Raw genomic sequence first — 19,438 nt, forward strand, 5'->3', positions numbered from 1 at the left:
CAAATTTGTGGGACACATTCAAAGCAGTACTGAGAAGGAAATTTATGGCATACCTTAAGGAAGAGGAAAAGTCTTAAAAATCTAAAGTTCTTAAGGAATCTAGAAAAAGAGCAAAATAAGCTAATTGCAAACAGAGGGAAAGAAAAATAAGAGCAGAAATCAATGAACTTAACAACAGAAAAAAAAATCAATAAAACAAGAGCTCATTCTTTGAAAAGATCAACAAAATTGATATACCTCTAGTAAGACTGATATAAAAAAGAGAACACGAATTACCAATATCAAGAATGAAACAGAAGTTTCATTACAGACCCTGCAGACAGTTGAGTCCTGCACTGACCCCCTAGCTCTTTTTACCAAGCCTCCCAAAGTCATTCTCACCATGGAACAGCTCTGTATATCCCCGAAGCTGACCGTATCTCCCCCCTTCCTTGACCTCCCTACAGTGAACCATAAACACAGTCCCTCCTGTGTCCTCCGCCTCTCTCTCGAATATTCCCTTTACCTTCTTGCCTGATTAGAAACCTGGCTTCTTCTATGTGCAACAGGAAGCACTTTTTGTTCACTAAGTAGATTTCCTCCTGACTATAAAAGTAACAAGGGAATACAGAATTATAGAAAATTCAGAAGGGTGTGAAATATATATATGATTTTAAAATCACCATCATGTCATCACCCAAAGACTATCACAGACAACTTTTGGTACGGTTTTATTTCAACAGTTTAAAAATGTACGCATAGAAAATTGGGGGTTCTCACTACATGTGCTGTTTCACAGTCCTTTTTTAAAACTCTAATGTTACATATTTACATACATAAAAATATTTAAAATATTTTTAAAAGCTCCCTGATGTTCCTTCCCTTTAGACCGTACCATACTTTAGCCACGTCCGTTTGAGCTGTTTTCCAATCTTTCTCAAGTTAGATAACTCTATGATGTACCTATGTCTTTTATCTGGATCTAATTACCTTCTTCAGAGAAACTCCTTGAAATTATTGGGGTAAAGTGAACTTTTAATTGTTACTAATTTTTTCTTAAATTACAGAAAACGAAATCAGATTCTACTCCATAGAAAGTCCGCAGTGGTTTCCTCAGCTTTTGAATCCGAAATTTTCATCTCCCAGCAGCCCGCACCCACGCCTGCGCACAACCGCCCCAAAGCAGGCCTTCAGCCCAAAAGGGACACTTAAGGACACGCCCCCCCCCCTTCCGAAGCGCAACCTCTTTAAATTTTAAAACGAAAGGCCCAAGCCAATGAATGCTAAGTTTCTCCCGGAACTGGGTGCCCCGCTCACGGCCACGCCCTCCACCAATCAGGCAGCGAGCTTCTCCGTCGCCCTTCCAATCAGCGCCAAGGATGGAAGTTACTCTCGTAAGTTACGTAAGGCGTGCGACCAATAGGAGCCGACGCTGGGGGCTGACTCCGCCAATGGCAGCAGCAGTTGGAGAGCGCGGGAGATTTTCCGCTGCGGCTCCTGAGGGAAAGCGGTGAATGGCGCTGGTTCCCTGAGACCCGGGCCGAGAGGAGAGCTGCGCGGGCCCCAGCCGGAGCCCCGGAGCGGCCGGCATGGCCTGCTGTCACAACGTCATGCTGCTGCTGGACACCGCGGGCGGTGCCGCCGGCCGCAGCCCGGTCCGGCGGGCCGCCCTGCGCCTCCTCACTTACCTGAGCTGCCGATTCGGCCTGGCCAGGGTCCGCTGGGCCTTCAAGTTCTTTGACTCCCAGGGGGCGCGGAGCCGGCCGTCCCGCGTGTCTGACTTCCGCGAGCTGGGGGCCCGCTCCTGGGAGGACTTCGAGGAGGAGCTGGACGCCGTGCTCGGGGACGGCGCCCACGGCGCCCACCTGCCGGGCCCGGCGCCCAGGGCCAGCCACACGCACGGCGCCCTGATGGAGACGCTGCTAGACTACCAGTGGGACCGGCCCGAGATCACGTCGCCCACCAAGCCGATCCTGCGCAGCAGCGGGAGGAGACTGCTGGACGTGGAGAGCGAGGCCAAGGAGGCCGAGGCTGCGCTCGGCGGCTTCGCGAACGCCGTCTTCCTGCTGGCGCCCTGCCCGCATTCGCAGCGGGAGCTGCTGCAGTTCGTGTGCGGGTGCGAGGCCCAGGCCCAGCGCCTGCCGCCGGCCCCGAAGCAGGTGATGGACAAGTTGCTGCCCAAGCGAGTGCAGGAAGTCATGATCGCCCGAAAAATCACCTTGTACTGGGTGGATACCACCGAGTGGCCCAAGGTGAGTTCACAGAAAGGTCAGGCTTGGTGCGCGGCGGCCTGCGGGTCTGTCGGAACCAGGCGGCGTCCGCAGAGCCGCCGGTGAGACCCAGAATGAGACCAGCCCGGCCGGCATGGGTCCGTTCGGGAGGAAAGTCCTGCGGTCACAAACGGGGACGCTTCGCAACAGAACAGGGAGGTCCTTGGTCCCGGCAGAGGTCAGCGTTTAAAGCCCTTCGTAGTTTGGGCCCTATCTGCCGTCCCAGGGAATATTCCAGCATACCGAAGTATAGCCTCTTGGGGCAACAAATCTCGAATGCTTGTTCTGTCTCATCGGCCACCCCGAATCCCATGCGGGTCCAAGCCTCTCTTCAACTCCTTGCCCAATGGCGACACCTGAGTCTCCGGTTTGAATTTGCATGAACTTTTGTGGCACTTGCCCTATCCCCATTACATGTTCCGGTTGTGCAAGTCTCTCCCTTCCATTTAGTCTAAAAATATCTCAAACACCCCTTTGGATCCCCAGCAGATGCATGTTGACTGTTGTGCGTCCTCAGTAAATACCTGTTGACTAAAGGGCTCCTAAGTGGCTCATTTGGGGCTCCTGTTTCAGTTAAGCAACCTTGTTAAGTATATATACTTTTACTTTCACCGTTTCCCTCCCATCAGCTTGATTTAATAGTCAAGCCATTACACTGAGTGCCTACTGCACGTTATAGCTGACCTCGCCTGACCTTCTGGCGAGGAAGATGCTAGAAACAGATAAGATTAACAGATGAAACAGGTGAGCAGGAGGAGGTAAAAGGTTAGGGGGACAGTCATATATAGGGTGATGGTCAGGGGAGGCTTTTATAGGCAGAGGAGGTGAAGGAGGAGAAATGTGAAGATTGGGAAAGAACATTCCAGGCAAAGAACAGGGATAGAGGTCTGAACGAAGTGAGCTTAGTTTGTTTCAGAAGGTGCCTGTCTATGGGGCCTAAACAGTAAAAGTGCAGATTTTCTTCTCATCGGTGGGAAGTAGCTTAACCAGGTGAAAAATGTGATTCCACTTACTGAAAACTCCTGCCACTGAACTAGGAGTGGGTTAAGTTACCAGATTACAAATAGAAAATGAGCAGGTACTTAAATAATGTTATACAGTGTTAAAATTTCAACATACTTTCACATACAAAGCCCAATAAAAGGCATGGTAAATGCAAAATGAGGCAGCAGTGGCTTGTCAAAGAGAAGGAAAGGACAGAGCGTTTAAGGGGATTGTAAACATTTCGTGGAGAAAAAGGAATCCTAAGACTTAACATTTCTTAAGGGAGCCAACGAAGTGCTAGACACCATGCTCATAAGTGCTCGATTTGGGATGATTTTGATACCAAATCACAACAAAGGCTTTCTTCTGGAATTATATCAAATTCTGGCAAGAAATAAATCTTAACGGGTGGGGGTGGGGTGCTTGGAGATCCTTCTCTCCTGTTTCTTTCCCGAACAGCATTGCAGTAAGGAGATTGACGGGATCTTTTTGGAGTTCGCTTCCAGTTCTGACATCCCAGCTTCCGAGAGGCTAGTCTTCTCGGAGGCTTCCGTTCTCACACCAGCTGTGTTGTTTCCCCGAAGACAATGCCCGTCAAACACGCTTTTCTAGATTTTTTTTTTTTTCTGGTGAAGACTGATTTTTTTTCCTATTCAAAAAGCGTGTACCCGGGGCCACATGGTGGAGACCAAAGGGAGCTTCGGATCCTGTCCTTGGAGAGCTTGGGCTACAGGGGTGGAGAAAAGGGAAAGGAAGAAAATCCAGGTCCCGCCTTGCAGAGCTCACAGTCTGGGGAACAGAACTAGGAGAAACAGAACCCGGACTCACAGATGGAGGGAGAAGGGAGCCAAGCACAGAACTCTTGCAGAATGAAGGGAAACCTAGGAGACCCCTGGCACGCTTTCGACTTTATATCTCTGGTTTATTCAACGCCTACTTATTACATGGCTTCTAGGTGTGCTGGGTATAGCATTAGTGAACCAGACAGATGTAGTCCTTGCTTTCCTGGAGTTTATAGTCTTGACCTTATAAATTTTAGATTTGAAACTAAGACTTGTCTGCATAATAACCATACTCTTTATGTTGATTGTATTTTTGAAGTTTTTTCAAATAACTTTTAAAAAAAATTTTATTTACATCCAAGTTAGCTAACATATAGTGTAATAATGGTTTTGGGAGTAGAATTGAATGATTCATCACTTACATATAACACCCAATGCTCATCCCAACAAGTGCCCTCTTTAATGCCCATCACCCATGTAGCCCATCCCCCCCACCCCCTTCCAACAACCCTCAATTTGTTACCTGTATTTAAGCATCTTTTATAGTTTGCCTCCCTGTTTTTATCTTATTTTTCCTTCCCTTCCTCTGTGTTCATCTTTTGTGTTTCTTAAATTCCACATATGAGTGATATCATACGATTTCTCTTCCTGACTTATTTTGCTCAGCATAATACCCTCTAGTTCCACCCACGTTGTTGCAAGTGGCAAGATTTCATTCTTTTTCACCGCTGAGTAGTATTCCATTGTGTATGTATACCACATCTTCTTTATCCATTCATCACTCAATGGAAATTTGGGCTCTTTCCATACTTTGGCTATTGTTGATAGCGCTGCCATGAACATTGGGGTGCGTGTGCCCCTTCGAATCAGCATTTTTGTATCCTTTGGATATATACCTAATAGTGCGACTGCTAGGTCCTAGGATAGCCCTATTTTTAACTTTTTGAGGAACCTCCACGCTGTTTTATAGAGTAGCTGCACCAGTTTGCATTCCTGATTATGGTTTTTTAAAATCATGTGTGCATATATTCTCATCAAAAGTTGATGTTTTTTTCAATTCTTATTAAAGCTTTACCTTTCAGTTGATCAGATTTTTTTTTTCCTGGCTGTCCTCCAGCCAGAATCTCAAACAATTTCTACAAATGTTTTGTTTCCCTTTGGTGGAAAACCCAAATCAGGATCTGTGGCATATGAACTAGCTTAACTGTTCTCCCCTCTAGCAGTGAATGCAGGCATGGACACATGGATGGTAATGGCAAATGCCAATTAACTTACAAACTGGCATGCATAACCGAAAAGTCTTCTTTGTTACATGTGATTGATATTTTCTGTTGTGCTCTGATATTTCCTATTCTTTTTTTTGGTTTTTTTTTTTTAATGCTGATCATAAGCCAGTCAATTGATCCATCAAAGGATCCATCCGAGTCCATTGAAGGATCATGACCCTCATGTTAAAAGCACTATCCAAGACAGTTCTGGGTTCTTGGACTAGTCTATCCTTTCCTTACTGTGACCTTGGGCACTCTTATGCCCCTCTTTGAACTTGACTATATGGAAAGTTTGGAGATGTCCTGGAAGACCTCACATTCCATAGCAATTTATGGTCTACCATTGTTAACTGTCCTGTGGAGTAGCCAAACCAGCCCAATAATGGTATTTTGGGGTAGGCAATTTCCTTATCCTGTTCCCATACTACTTGAATATTGTCATGTTCTATTGTGATGCTGAGTTAAATATTTCATGTTATTACTGTTTTATTCCACCCCCAACTTTAAAGGTCTAGAAGACAGGCAGTATGTCTCACTAATCCATGGCATGTAAAGTTTGCTCAATAAAACTATGTTAGAGATTCGTGCTTGGGTGTTAAGACTCTGAGGGGGTCACCTCAGTGCTCCCTGATAGAATTCCCACTGCTTACATAGTTTGGTCTGGGATGTTCGCTCAAACGGGTATTTGAGGTTAACCAAATTATTGCAATAAAACAAGATCTTAATGCCTTAAAAAAAAAAAGTTTGTTAAAACAAGGTTGAATGAAGGATTGGCTGTGGGTGAGGAAGTGAAGAGCGGCTTTTACAGAGAAAGCAGTATTTGAGCTAGATTACCGAAGCTGGTGAAGAGGGAAAGGGAAGACAGGAAGCAGAATGAACACAACCGTGGATGATAAAATACAGCATGTTCAGGAAACATGAAGTGGTTCGGTGTGCCTGGAAGGCAGCCATGGGTGAGGGAAAGAGCATGTATTTGGAAAGTTTGTTTAGGGTTGGGCTACCCAAGAGTTACTTTATCGTGGAGGCAGTGAGAGGCCCTTGAAGGTTTTTTAGAGAAATAGCATGATCCGATCTATGATTTGGAAGAAATCTTAGAGAAACATGGAGGACAGATTAGAGGCGGGACACAGACGTTAGGGGCTGTCCAGTAAGAGTCCAGGTGAGAGATGAGGCCTTTAGTGAGAGCAGCTAGGACAGAACTGAGACCTGCTCGATCCCCACACCGTTGTGGAGTGGGTGAGTCAGCGGTGATCCCCCTCTCGGGGAGGGCCTCCTGCCCAGCTCACTCGGTACCGAGCCATTGTTGTGTTCTATTGTGCAGGACAGAATTATTTTTATTAATGTTCTGTGCATTTCTTCTGACTTTTAACATTTCATGATTCATCTCCAGTGCTTTGTATCACTTCTGTTCCTTGCCATAGTTTTCACTATGTGGGCACTTTCTTGTAGTAATTATATTCTCAGGCTGCATAGTAACAGGATGCTGGCCATTATTTGTGTGTGGCTTGATAAATACAATGACTGTGGAATTCGATCCTTGAGTGTAGATTCCAACTTTACTTTCTCCCGATCTCCCCGAGCTTTATTTATGGCTGCCTCATTCATAATCACCTGATGTTCTCTATAATGTGTATTTCAGTTGTGGGAATCGCCAGATCACCTTGGGTACTGGACATTGTGGCAACTGCTGCGCCTTGTAGGAGGCAGTATCTTACCATCCGAAACCTTCAGCCAGGATTGTGCTAAGGCTGGGAAAATACCACTTGGTGGTGAAAAAAAGCTGCCAAGTGAATCTCCCCTCACCTCGTGGATTTCAACTCTGCCATCTGATGCCACTTTAAACTGTTTGCTCTATAATTCTCCTGCGTACGAAGCCTCATTTCCACGGATGGAGGGGACATTATTTCTCCCTGTTGAAGGTGAGCAAATACTCTTTTGGGGACTTTCATGGTCTCGGGTACGTTCATTTCCTCAAGGCAGGCCCGTGCTTTTCACTTGTTTAGAGTTTCCAGCAGCCTAGGCACTCAATTAATGCTTGTAATGAAAAGATACCTGTGTAAAGGGGCACCTGGATGGCTGGCTCAGTGAGCTAAGCATCTGGCTCTTGGTTTTTGGCTCAGGTCACGATCTCACAGTTCATGGGTTCGAGCCCCATGAACCGTGCATTGGTATCTGCACTGGCAGTGCAGAGCCTGTTTGGGATTCCCTCTCACCCCCCCTCCCCCGCCTCCTTCTCTCCCCCTCCTCCTCCTTCCGTCCACCGCCTCTCCCCCCACTCTTTCCCTTTCAAGATAAATAAACTAAAAAAAAAAAAAGATAACCTATGTAGAATCAAAGGCACCACAGGAAAGGGTTGGACACAGGCACGGTATAACTGCCAGCCCACCCATGGAAAGAACTAGTATGATTGTTTAAAGAGTTTCCCAGCTGGGGTGCCTGGGTAGCTCAGTTGGTTAAGCGTCTGACCTCGGCTCAGGTCATGATCTCATGTTCATGAGTTCAAGCCCCACATCTGTCAGCACAGAGCCTGGAGTCTGCTTTGGATTCTTTCTTTCTCTCTCTGTCTCCCTGTGTCCCTACTCCCCTCCCTTTCTCCTCTACCCCCCTCCCTCCCTCACTCACTCATGCTCCTCTCTCCCTGAAAAATAAACATTTTTTTTAAAAATAAAAAGAAAGTTTTCCAGCTGTTGCAAAGAAGGATAATATGGTTCAGGTGCCCAAGTAAAGGGGTGATAAGATTTCCCACCTCATAGAAGAGATTGGTCAATTGGAGACCATAGAGTAGCAATGATTGATTGAGAGAAGAAATAAATCAGTCAACAGGCTCTGAGAATGGTGCTTGTTACCAGGAAGAGCCAGCGTGGTGAACTCTTCATAAATTGGCTTTGCTGGGGCGTCTGAGTGACTCAGTCGGGTGAGCGTCTGACTTCATCTAGGTCATGATCTCACCATTCATGGGTTCCAGCTCAGAGCCTGGGGCCTGCTTCATGTTCTGTGTCCCTCGCTCTCTGCCCCTCCCCCACTCGCACTCTGTCTCTGTCTCTCAAAAATAAATGTTAAAAATTTTTTTTTTTAAAAAATTGGCTTTGCCGTGTGGTCTGTCGTATGGTGAATCTCGTTTCTGAATCCTGTATCCACACAGGAGTAATCCTATCTAGAGATGTAGATGTGAAAACTATGTTATACATGATGTGCACTTTAAGGAAATTTTAAGAGTAGTTTTGTTCAAACAGTTTTGTCATAGTCTTTAGAATTTAACATTTTAGTAAGATACGATACGCTGGATTTAAGAGGCAGTGTTGTCTTTTTTGTAAGTAATGAGTATTACTTGAATACTTATATCTACGACATAACTGTGGAGAAGTTCTGACATTTAGTTGCACCCTTGTAATTCTTTGCGTGTCTAGCTCTTCCCAGAGAGCGAAGTGAACTTGCTCTGGGAGCCTGCTGGCAGTGGACGAAGGTTGAAGCGTGTGCGACAACACTAGCGCCTCAACTGACAGTCTGCTTTTTTTTTTCTTCTATTAAGTCTAATTTTAGTAACCCTTGCATGAGAATTTTAATATTCCTTATTTCTAATAGGCAAAGAGGTTCAAGAAACATGGACAGTCACCCTAGAGCCCTTGGTCATGCATCAAAGACATTTTCAGAAACCAGTCCGAATTTTCCTCAAAGGCACAGCGGCCCAGTGGGCTCTCCCAGCGAGTAGCATTTTGGGCACCGACAGCTGGATGCTGCGAAGTCCGGAGAACACCTCGACTCCGAGCACCTTCTTTCCGCAGCTGGTGAGCAGGCTGACGGCCGACGAGGCCCACCTGGTAGGTACCTTGCACGTGCTGAGTTACTGTCGTCTGGTGAAACCCTTCTACGGTGCGATGAGGGTTCTGTGAGGAGCCCGGCGGTGTCCCACATAACTTAGTTTCAGTGACACAGATGACGTTTTTGCGAATAATACTATTTCTCGGTAGCACCACGACAGTGCTCATTAGTGAAGAAGCAGGTTATAAAGTTGCATGTGCCTTGATTCTAATTAAGTTACATTATATTCACATGGGAAGAAAAGGCAGGGGGTCAATTGGAATGGGCGTATTAGGGTATGGAGGTTTCTTGTTATTTTTTTTGAGTGTTCTAGAACATATTTCTAAATTTTGTCTTTTTACCTAATATATGTCATCGTTATGAAGCCCTTCACTGTAAAATTAGATGTAATAGTGTTTAAAAGTCCCGCAAACTTAGAAATGTTTTCTGAAAACTACATAGGTACCCAGATTTGATGCAAAGGTGATGGTTATTTTAAACTACCAGCAAATTTCTTACCTTGCTTTGTCTTATGCCTTTGTAACCTCAGAAGGCTTCTATATGCTGGATCCTTTGTGAAACTTTTAGAGAAAGACTATATAGTCTCTGGACCGATATTGTTCTAAGCGTTGTGTGTGTTCTGATGGACAGAGCTCTGACTTGGGGTCCAGTTTGGGCCTCTGCTCTGTTCCGTAATTACGGATCTAAGTAAATCCCTTGCCTCATGGTTAAGAGCTTGGGTTTCGAATGGGGCGCCTGGGTGGCTTAGTCGGTTAAGCGTCCGACTTTCGCTTAGGTCATGATCTCGCGGTTCGTGGGTTCGAGCCCCGCGTCGGGCCCTGTGCTGACTGCCATCTCAGGGCCTGGAGCCTGTTTCAGAGTCTGTGTTTCCCTCTTTCTCTGACCCTTCCCTGCTCATGCTGTCTCTCTCTCTCTCTCTCCTAGAAATAAATTAAAAAAAAAAAAAAAAAACATTAAAAAAAAGAGCTTGGGTTTTGAATTCATACACGCTTGGCTTCTGCCTTTTACCACCTTGGTGACCTTAAACAGGTTACCTATTCTTCAGCCTTAATTCCTCCTCTGTAAAATGGGGGCAATAGTCTTTTTTTTTTTTTTTTTTTAAGCATTTATTCAGTTTTGAGAGACAGAGAATGAGTGGGGAAGGGGCAGAGAGAGAGGGAGACACAGAATCTGAAACAGGCTCTGAGCTATCAGCACAGAGCCTGATGTGGGGCTCGAACCCACAAACTGTGAGATCATGACCTGAACTGAAGTCAGATGTTTAACTGACTGAGCCACCCAGGTGCCCCAATAATCATTTTTACCTCAGAGTGGTTGTGAGGATCTGGTGAGTAATATGTAATAAACACATAATAAGTCCTTAGCAAATATTCCTGGTAACTTTAGGTTTTTCTTGTTTGTAAATTTGGAGATTAGGATTATGTCCCTCAATTCAAGTCTAGCACTAATAACTATCCAGACTGTCTGTTCCACAGTTTTGTCTCTTATAATAATAATCATTGGGAGAAACTATCATTCTCACTTTTACTAAGCTACATTCTTCATTAGCCAGACGTCAACAGTCTTCTCCACTAATTAGAACCTCTTGATGTAGGTGGCCAGTGTGGACCCTGGTGAAGGCTGGCCCCCCATCACGGGAGTTATTTCCCCCCTCTCTACCAATGCCACGGTTCTCACTGTGTTCCGCACCGAGGAGGCTGAATTTCAAAGAGACTTTCTGCAAACAGTTGGGGTGGAGAGCCCCCAGGACACAGCTTTCCTTTTTTCTGATGTTGTGGACGTTGTATTGAGTCAGATTCACAAGTCACTTGAGGACCCCGCCGCCTGTGGTAAGCTTCTGGGCCGATAACTACCGTACTCGGGGCGGTGGTGTATAGTGCCTTTCGCCGTCAGAATTGCGTGGAACCCCAGTATCTATCACAGAACAGATAAGAACAGGCTACGATACTTGAGGCTATTTAAACCATCATTATTTATAGAAATCCTGAAGCACCTCTGAGGAGGCCAAAGGTTCTGTGAAACTGGTTGGAAATCAGAGGTAGGAGATGAAACCTGTACTTGAAGATATTTGATGAAGAGCATGTGAAAGTATTGTGCTTCTGTCCACCTGCCAGTCTGGTGCATTGTTACTGATACGGTACAAACCTTATTTATGCCGGGCAGATGTAACTATAATCCATTTGATATTTATCCGGTTCATTCAACAGATTTATTGGGTGTCTGCTCTGGCAGGCACTAAGTAACGGGACTATATTAGAGAAGAAACTAGACGAAAGTCTGTGTCCTTCCAGAGTGTACCATCTAGTCAGGGGAGACCAGACAGCGAATAAGGAAATGGCACAGTATATTTGGAAGAGATAAGTGCCATCGACATGAAGCAGGAAAAAAGTAACGGGGAGAGTTAAGGGATGAGAGGTGGAGGTTGAAGTTTTAAACAGGCTTTGTTGAGAAAGTAATATTTGAGCAAAGGCTTGAAGGAAATGCTACAGAACCAAAAGCAAATGCCAAGACTGAGAAAAGTGTGTGTCTGGGTTGAGAGACTGCGAGCGAGCCTGCGTTTGTATGCTGGCGGAGAGGCGTTTTTCGCAGACCGTGTAGACACGTTGGGGGCGGGGGTGTGGGGGGGTGTGGGTGGAGTGTTAGTGATGCGGCTCTGTGCGTCTTCTGTCAGAACGTGGTCAGACCAAGGGAGGAGCGAGTGTTTGGATTCTGCTCTTCCATCCTAACGTCTTTTCTCTGCTTCCTCTCCCGTCTGCGCCCGTCCCCTAGCTGCTCGCGTTCCAGAATGGGCCCAGCAGGAGCTTGGCCGCACCGGTCCCTGGAGCGCGGCCGTCGTGGAGAACTGGTTCCCCTGCTCCAACCTGACTGGTGCCAGTTCAAGTCTGATGGAGTCCTTTTGGTAAGACTTTATTTCTCTGGATATTTGATTGATGAAATCGGCCCTCGCTTATCTGCGTATGGGTTTGCTTGGGTTTTTAGCGGACTGCATTTTCTCAGTATAGCCCAGTAATACTGAAAACTAATCACACATGGAGAGCGGTGTTTGATGGGGATCAAAGTTCATGTTTATAAGATGAAAAGAGCTCTGGGGATGGATGGAGGTGATGGTTGCACAACGTGATGAATCTACTTAATAGCACTGGACAGTGTACTTGGTATGTTTTACCACAGTAAAAACTTGGGAAAAATTAATAACAAAAACAAAATGTTCTCATTATGGAAGAAAGAAAATATTTAGTATTAAATCTCAGTAAAAATGAAAAATTTGTATAATGCAGCTAAATTTATGCCTACAGGAAGATTTAAGAGCTTAAACTATCTTTTTTTTTTTTTTAATGTCTTATTTTTTTTGAGAGAGAGAGAGCGTGAGCAGGGGAGAGTCAGAGAGAGGGAGAAACAGACTGAAGACAGGCTCCAGGCTCTTAGCTAGTTGTCAGCACAGAGCCTGATGTGGGGCTCGAACCCACGAACTGCGAGATCATGACCTGAGCTGAAGCTGGACACTCACTGATTGAGCCACTCAGGCACCCCAGGGCTTAAACTATCTTTTACATAAAAAAAGTTAGGGGCGCCTGGGCGGCTTAGATGGTTAAAGGTCTGACTTGGTTTTGGCTTAGGTCATGATCTCCTGGTTTGTGAGATTAAGCCCCACGTTGGGCTCTGTGCTGACAGCATGGAGCCTGCTTGGGATTCTCTCTGTTCGTCTCTCTCTGCCTCTTCCCTGCTCACACATGTTTTCTCAAAATAAATAAGCATTTAAAAATAAGAGGAGCATGGGTGACTCAGTCGATTAAGCGGCCAACTCTTGGTTTCAGCTCAGTTTGTGAGTTTGAGCCCCACTTCAGGCTCCACATTGACCGTGTAGAGCCTGCTTACGATTCTTTCTCTCTCCATCTCTGCCCCTTTCCCATTCACTCATTCTGTCTCTTCTACAATGGATGAATGAATGAACCAAGAATTTTTTTTAATATAATAAAATAAAAGATAAAAAAATACAAATAAGAAAAGTTAAGGGGCGCCTGGGTGGCTCAGTCAGTTAAGTGTCCGACTTCGGCTCAAGTCGGATCTCATGGTTCATGGGTTCAAGTCCCGCATCAGGCTCCGTGCTGACAGCTCAGAGCCTGGAACCGGTTTCGGATTCTGTGTCTCCCTCTCTCTCTGACACTCCCCACTCATGCTCTCTCTCTCTGTCTCAAAAATAAACTCTAAAAAAAATTTTAAAAAAAAGTTAAAAGCCAGTTAGCTAAGGGTCCAATACAGTAAATAACACGAGAGTAAACCCCAAAAATAAAGAAGGTAGTAATAACAATAAGAAAAATAATGCATTGGGCGCTGGGTGGCTCATTTGGTTAAGTGTCCGACTTTGGCTCAGGTCATGATCTCACGGTTCGTGGGTTCGAGCTCTGCGTCCGGCTCTGTGCTGACAGCCAGCTCAGAGCCTGGAGCCTGTTTCAGATTCTGTGTCTCCCTCTCTCTCTGACCTTCCCCTGCTCGTGTGGTCTCTCTCAGAAATAAATAAAACATTAAAAAAAAGAACAATAATGAATCACAGAAAATAATAGAAATCAACAAATATAAAGTGATTTTTTTGAGAAGCCAAATAAAATGGAATTATCTGTAGCAAAATTGAGCAATTTTTTTTTAAGAAGACGACATAGACCATATTAGAAATGTAAAACATGCAGCAGAAAGTCAAAATAGTATTAAGAGGTAAAGTCAAGGTTTATTTTTGACGTATAGGTAACCAGTTGTTCCAACCCTGTTTATTAAACGACAGTCTTTTTCTTTTTTTTTTAATTTTTATGTTTTATTCTGAGAGAGAGAGAGAGACCGCATGAACAGGGGAGGATCAGAGAGAGAGGGAGATACAGAATCTGAAACAGGCTCCAGGCTCTGAGCTGTCAGCACAGAGCCCGACACAGGGCTCAAACCCATGAACCGTGAGATCATGACCTGAGCCGAAGTCAGACGCTTAACCGACTGAGCCACCCAGGTGCCCCATGACAGTCTTCTTCTTATTGAATTACTGTAGCACTTTGTCAAAATCTGTTCACCAACATTGTGCAGGTTTATTTCTGCAAAGAATCTAGTCCAGAAATTGTTACTATCACATTGTCTTCAGTACTGAAATCAAGTAGTCTTAGTCCTCTCAATTTTAATTTCCACCAGAAAAGCATGCCAGGATTTTTAACCAAGAGTGCATTGAGTCTGTAGGTCAATTTGGGAAGAACTGACTTAGTAATGAGTCTTCTGATTCATGGACGTGGTGCAGGTCACCCAGGCTAAGACAGGACAGGTGCACCTTTCCCTGTAAGATAGCACCGTTTACCCATAAAGTGCTAATAAATAGGGTGGGATGGTATTGGTGCAGGGATCGACAGAGAGACCCATATAGCAGGAGAGCCCAAATAGTGACCCACACACATGTGGTAGCTCAGCATACACCAAAGGCAGAATTATATACTTGGGAAGGAATAGACTGTTCAATAAATGGTGATGTGACAATTGGCTCTCCAGGAGAAAAGCAAGAAAAATTAGATTTCTCCCTCCCAGCATACACAGTGATAAATTCTTGATAAGTTTCAAAAAGCAAATGTGAAAAGTAAAACTTTAAAATCTTAAGAAGGGAAAACACAGGAGTAGTTCCAGGCTGGGAATGGATTTCTTAATTAAAACATCAAGCACTGAAACCATGAAGGAAAATAAATGACTATAATTTAAAATTTCTTATATGGTGAAAAGGACTAGTCATAGGCCTGGGCAGCTATAATCTGTATAACCAGCAAAGGATTCGTACCTAAATTACTACAGAGCTCGGAAAAATCAATAAGAAGACAATAAGCAATTAGGCGAGAAATGCAAATAAGCAATTCATACAATGGAATCTAACAGCAGTAATTTGAAAAGAGAAGATACTCAATTTCAGGGTGCCTAGCTGTTCAGCCAGTATAGGGTATGACTCTTGATCTCAGGGTCCTGACATCGAGCTCCGCATTGGGCCCAGTAGAGCTTACATTAAAACAAAAAAAAGATGCTCTGTTTAGGCAAGTGCAAATGAAAACTACAGTAAGAAAAACCCATGCATGGGGTGCGTGGGTGGCTCAGTCATTTAAGCGTCTGACTTCAGCTCAGGTCATGATCTCACGGTTCATGGGTTCGAGCCCCACGTCGGGCTCTGTGCTGACTGCCAGCTCAGAGCCTGGAGCCTGTTTCAGTCTGTGACTCCCTCTCTCTCTGACCCTCCCCTGCTCACGCTGTCTCTCTCTCTCTCTCTCTCTCTCTCCTAGAAATAAATAAAACATTAAAAAAAAATCCATAAGATTCTATTTTATACCCATTAGATTGTCGAAGGTCGGTAGGTCTGATATAGCACATAGGGAAACGAAAACACTTTAGATGATAGAATTGTAAATGGTTACAACTATTTTAGAGAACAATTTGTATTCCTAATAAAGGAGAAACTTTATATACTGACACCCAGTAATTCCACTTTCACGTGTCTGCATTAAAGTTTTTGCACAAACATGAGTAGCTACACTCAATTGTTTGTTGCCAGTCGTTACAAGTGAAAAATGGAAAGAACCGGCTGTCCTCAGCGGGGAAACGGATAGACCATGGTATGGTTACATGATAGAACATTATAGATAAGTTAGTAAAACGGAATAACCTAGAGTTATTTGTAGCTCAGGAAAAATGTTGAGTACAGACAGAAAATTGCAAAAGAATGGTGTATGGTATTTTTTAAAGCTTCCACTGTATACAAGAGCAATTTATGTTGGTTTTGATACATATGTACATCTCTAAAAATCAGATACACACAAGTCTAGGAATACTTCTGGAAGAAAAGGATGGGAAAAGATTGGGGCTTTTCTGTGTCGATAATGCTTACTTTCATTAAAATCTGAAGTAGATAAGGTCAAGCGTTAGCAAATATTTAATCTTGGTGGGAGATGCATCTCTAATAATGCTTTCACTACTTTTCTGTGTAATTGAAAGGTTCATAAGTTCTAAAAAATTAACAGAATGAAAAACAAACCGCCCCCACAGTTAAAGGAAATCCCAGTGCACCTAGCCTGCTTCAGAACTATGTGTGTGAAATGGAGAAGCCCGGCAGATTCAACTAATTTCAACATAACTTTCTCCTACTTTAGATCAGATAATAGAAGAGAGTGAAATACAAGTAATATGGGGTGGTGGTTGTTGTTTTTACGTTTACTTATTTTTGAGAGAGTACAAGCTGGGGAGGGACAGAGAGAGAGAGAGGGAGACAAGATCTGAAGCAGGCTCTGCACTATCAGTGCATTATCAGTGCAGAGCCTGATGTGGGATTTATACTCCTAAACCGTGAGATCATGACCTGAGCCGAAGTCAAACACTTATCCAGCTGAGCCACCCAAGTGCCCCTACAAGTAATACGTTTGGAAAGTTGTACAGTTTTCATAGTTTCCCTTAGTGAGTGACACTTAGCCCTAGGCAGAAAAGCATTTCATAACTGATTAGCCCCTTTGCCGCACTTCCTCCCCTTCTCCTCAATCCCAAGCTAGTTTACTATGATGTGGTGATGTGAAAGAATTATTCAGAAGGCACTGTGACACTTACTATACTGTATTACATCATCTTCTACTTTAATGTATGGACAGCGAGTAAAAAATAACTATGGAGTAGTTGCCTAAGTTAGACACGTACCATAGGACATTAAGGGTCTCATTAGTAGAGATGTCACTACCGTATGTAATGACTAATGGTTTTGTGAATGGGTGGCTTCTGTCTCTGAGTCTGTTTCAATCATAAATGAGAAGAGAGGGACATTTTCCCTCCTGAGGAAATACATTTTTTGAAGGCTGCTTGTGGGGGTATCTTTTGACTAGCTTTTAAAGGATAATGAATTTTGTTGTTTTTAAAGCATTCTGAAAAATCAGAATTTCAGCTTTGTACTAGACATCTTGACTTGTTCACAGGTTACTACAGGCTGCCTCATCTAATAAGGAAGAGTCTTCCAAAACCGAAAGTGAATTAACGTGTTGCCTCTCTGAGCTCTACCAGAGAAAGTCTCGGGAAGAATACACCACATCTAATGAGGAAGACCGCAGAAAGAAACGTATGCACATAGACTGTTTCTGGGGCCATCTTTCTGGAGAGTGTGTGTTTCGAAAGCCTGGCATTCCCTAAAGTGGGGTTGAAATGGTAATGGATAAGAGGACAAGTTCTTACATCTCAAACTTGAAAATAATTACATTGGTACAAAAGTGATGTTAAAATATCACCCACAATCGTACCTTCTTAATAAACCATTTCCATTTTTAGTTATGACAGAAATACAAATACAACTTTGTATCCTACTTATCAACATTCATTCACTGGCTACCTTGCCGTTTTGGTTACTGTTCTACCTTATCGCCTCACAACATTGATGAAATTCTTACGCTGTTGAACAGTTTCCACTTTTTACCACTATAAGTAATACTGTGGTGTACGGGACGCGTAGGATTTATTCTTTGAATGACTTCCGTAGTATAAGTTGTCAGGAACAAGGTACTGTATCAAAAAGGTGGGGAAAAGTAGCTTTTGATGCAGACTGGTCAATTGCCTTCCAGAAGTTTCGTCACAACTCTGTGACCCCTGGATAATGACACATTGGGTCTGTACAGCATCTGCCTTACTAATAAAATTCACCCAATCTCGTTGCCATGTTTTGTTCCTAAACTTCCATTAAAAGAAGAGCTGTCTTTCTGTTCTTTGTGGTAGGTACAGGCAGATGAGAGAACCCGCTCACCGCGATCCTCCCCAAGGGATGTACTATATTCAGCATCCTCTCACGGAATCCTGAATCCAAACTAAAGCGGTTCCCATTCTGCAGAAGTAAAAGCTATTTTCCTTGTCTTCCCACGATGCTGTTTTGGTAGGAGGGGTCCCTCGCACTCCCGTGAGGCAGAAGATGAACACCATGTGCCGTTCCTTAAAGATGCTGAATGTCGCAAGGCTGAACGTGAAGGCTCAGAAGTCGTGTCCAGATGGCAGTCCGGATGCAGCCGGGGAGAAGGGGATCCCAAGGACAGCCGGTGGCAGAGTAGCAGATAAACTGGAAAACCGAGGGAGAATGCTCAGAAGCTCTAAACCTAAAGGTATTTCTCAATGCCATAGCTTCTTGGTGTCTAAGGTCACGTTTATTCTTTCACACCCTCTTAATTTTTAGAAGTTTTAATCATATCCCTCAATTAATGAACACTTATTGAATGTCTGCTGAATTCCTCAAAGTGTGTTATGGGGAATACGATAAAAGTAAGATCGTGTCCTATTCTCAGATTTATGATCCAACCACAAGATGACAATAGTGACTTCACGTGTGCGCGCGCGCACACGCGCACAAACACACACATTAAATTCGTAATGAACTAATACAGTGTAAGACCTAAGAGAGCCAAGAATCTACAACAGAAAAGACATATATTAGGCGTCGAGAATGAGAAGGTCAGCCTTGGGCCAGAAGAGGCCCTTCGGAGGCGTCTAAGGAGCCAGTGGAGCCCAGGCTAGAGTTTGAGGAGTGAGCAGAGTTCGGCTGGCAGGAGGGTAAAGGAAGAGCGTGCCAGATGGGGAATTAGCATAAGCAAAGTCACAAGGAGGCCATGGCATGGCCCTGGGACAGGTGGTTAAAGAAGCGTCATCCCTGGAGAAATAGAGGGAGAAAGGAAGCTTCGTGAATCATCTAGTGTATTAAGGTCTTTCAGAGTTGGGCAGAAGAATTTCATCCAGTAGTGTTAATTTTCCTATTAGTTTCTTATTTCTTTTCTAAAAAATGGATTGACTTGCAGTGAGTTCTCATCCTCCGGGCACATAGTTAGCTCACGCTACCAGAACCAGTCCTGTGGGAGGGAGGGTTGTAAAGACGGCGTATGTTGGACAAGAACATGAGTTCACGTCTGATTTCTTTTGAGAATTCTGGAGTAAAAGTTTTCTGCTCCTTGAAGAGTTTTTCCGTGCCACCCCCGCACCCCGCCCCCAGCAGAGTGCTAGATTCACAGATGATAATCAGTTTGAATGAGACAGAACATCTTAAATGAGCTGGTAAAAAAGTATTCATGAATGTGGATGCTTCATTCAAGGGAGAGCAAAATTAACAGTACTCAAGTACTATTACTATTAACACGGTTTCTGGATTAGCTTCTGAGCAGAAGTAGACCTGCCTAGCAGTGGTGTATGCTTTTTGACAAAGGTGCCCCAATAATTCAATGGGAAAAGGATAATCTTTTCAACAGATGGTTCCAGAACCAATGGGTGTCTTATGGGAAAAAAATTAACTTTGACCTTACCTCTTACTAGTATTTCAAATCTCTGTTTT

The 19,438-nt window shown here is 44.1% G+C and overlaps 1 protein-coding gene across 1 annotated transcript in view; it reads left to right on the top strand.

Annotated features, from left to right (window-relative positions):
- Positions 1-1,508: 1,508 nt before the first annotated feature.
- The window catches only part of TICRR (TOPBP1 interacting checkpoint and replication regulator), a 46,446-nt gene continuing 28,516 nt past the window's right edge, over positions 1,509-19,438 (top strand). Inside the window, exons 1-7 of the mRNA XM_039216641.1 lie at positions 1,509-2,231; positions 6,923-7,202; positions 8,866-9,101; positions 10,697-10,931; positions 11,872-12,001; positions 17,061-17,200; positions 18,006-18,224. Coding sequence (XP_039072572.1) covers positions 1,569-2,231; positions 6,923-7,202; positions 8,866-9,101; positions 10,697-10,931; positions 11,872-12,001; positions 17,061-17,200; positions 18,006-18,224 — 1,903 coding nt within the window. The 5' untranslated portion in view covers positions 1,509-1,568. The remainder of the gene's footprint in view (positions 2,232-6,922; positions 7,203-8,865; positions 9,102-10,696; positions 10,932-11,871; positions 12,002-17,060; positions 17,201-18,005; positions 18,225-19,438) is intronic.

Source organism: Hyaena hyaena, unplaced genomic scaffold (assembly GCF_003009895.1).
Source record: "Hyaena hyaena isolate Hyena2069 unplaced genomic scaffold, ASM300989v1 scaffold_13, whole genome shotgun sequence".
Classification (NCBI taxonomy): Eukaryota; Metazoa; Chordata; class Mammalia; order Carnivora; family Hyaenidae; genus Hyaena; species Hyaena hyaena.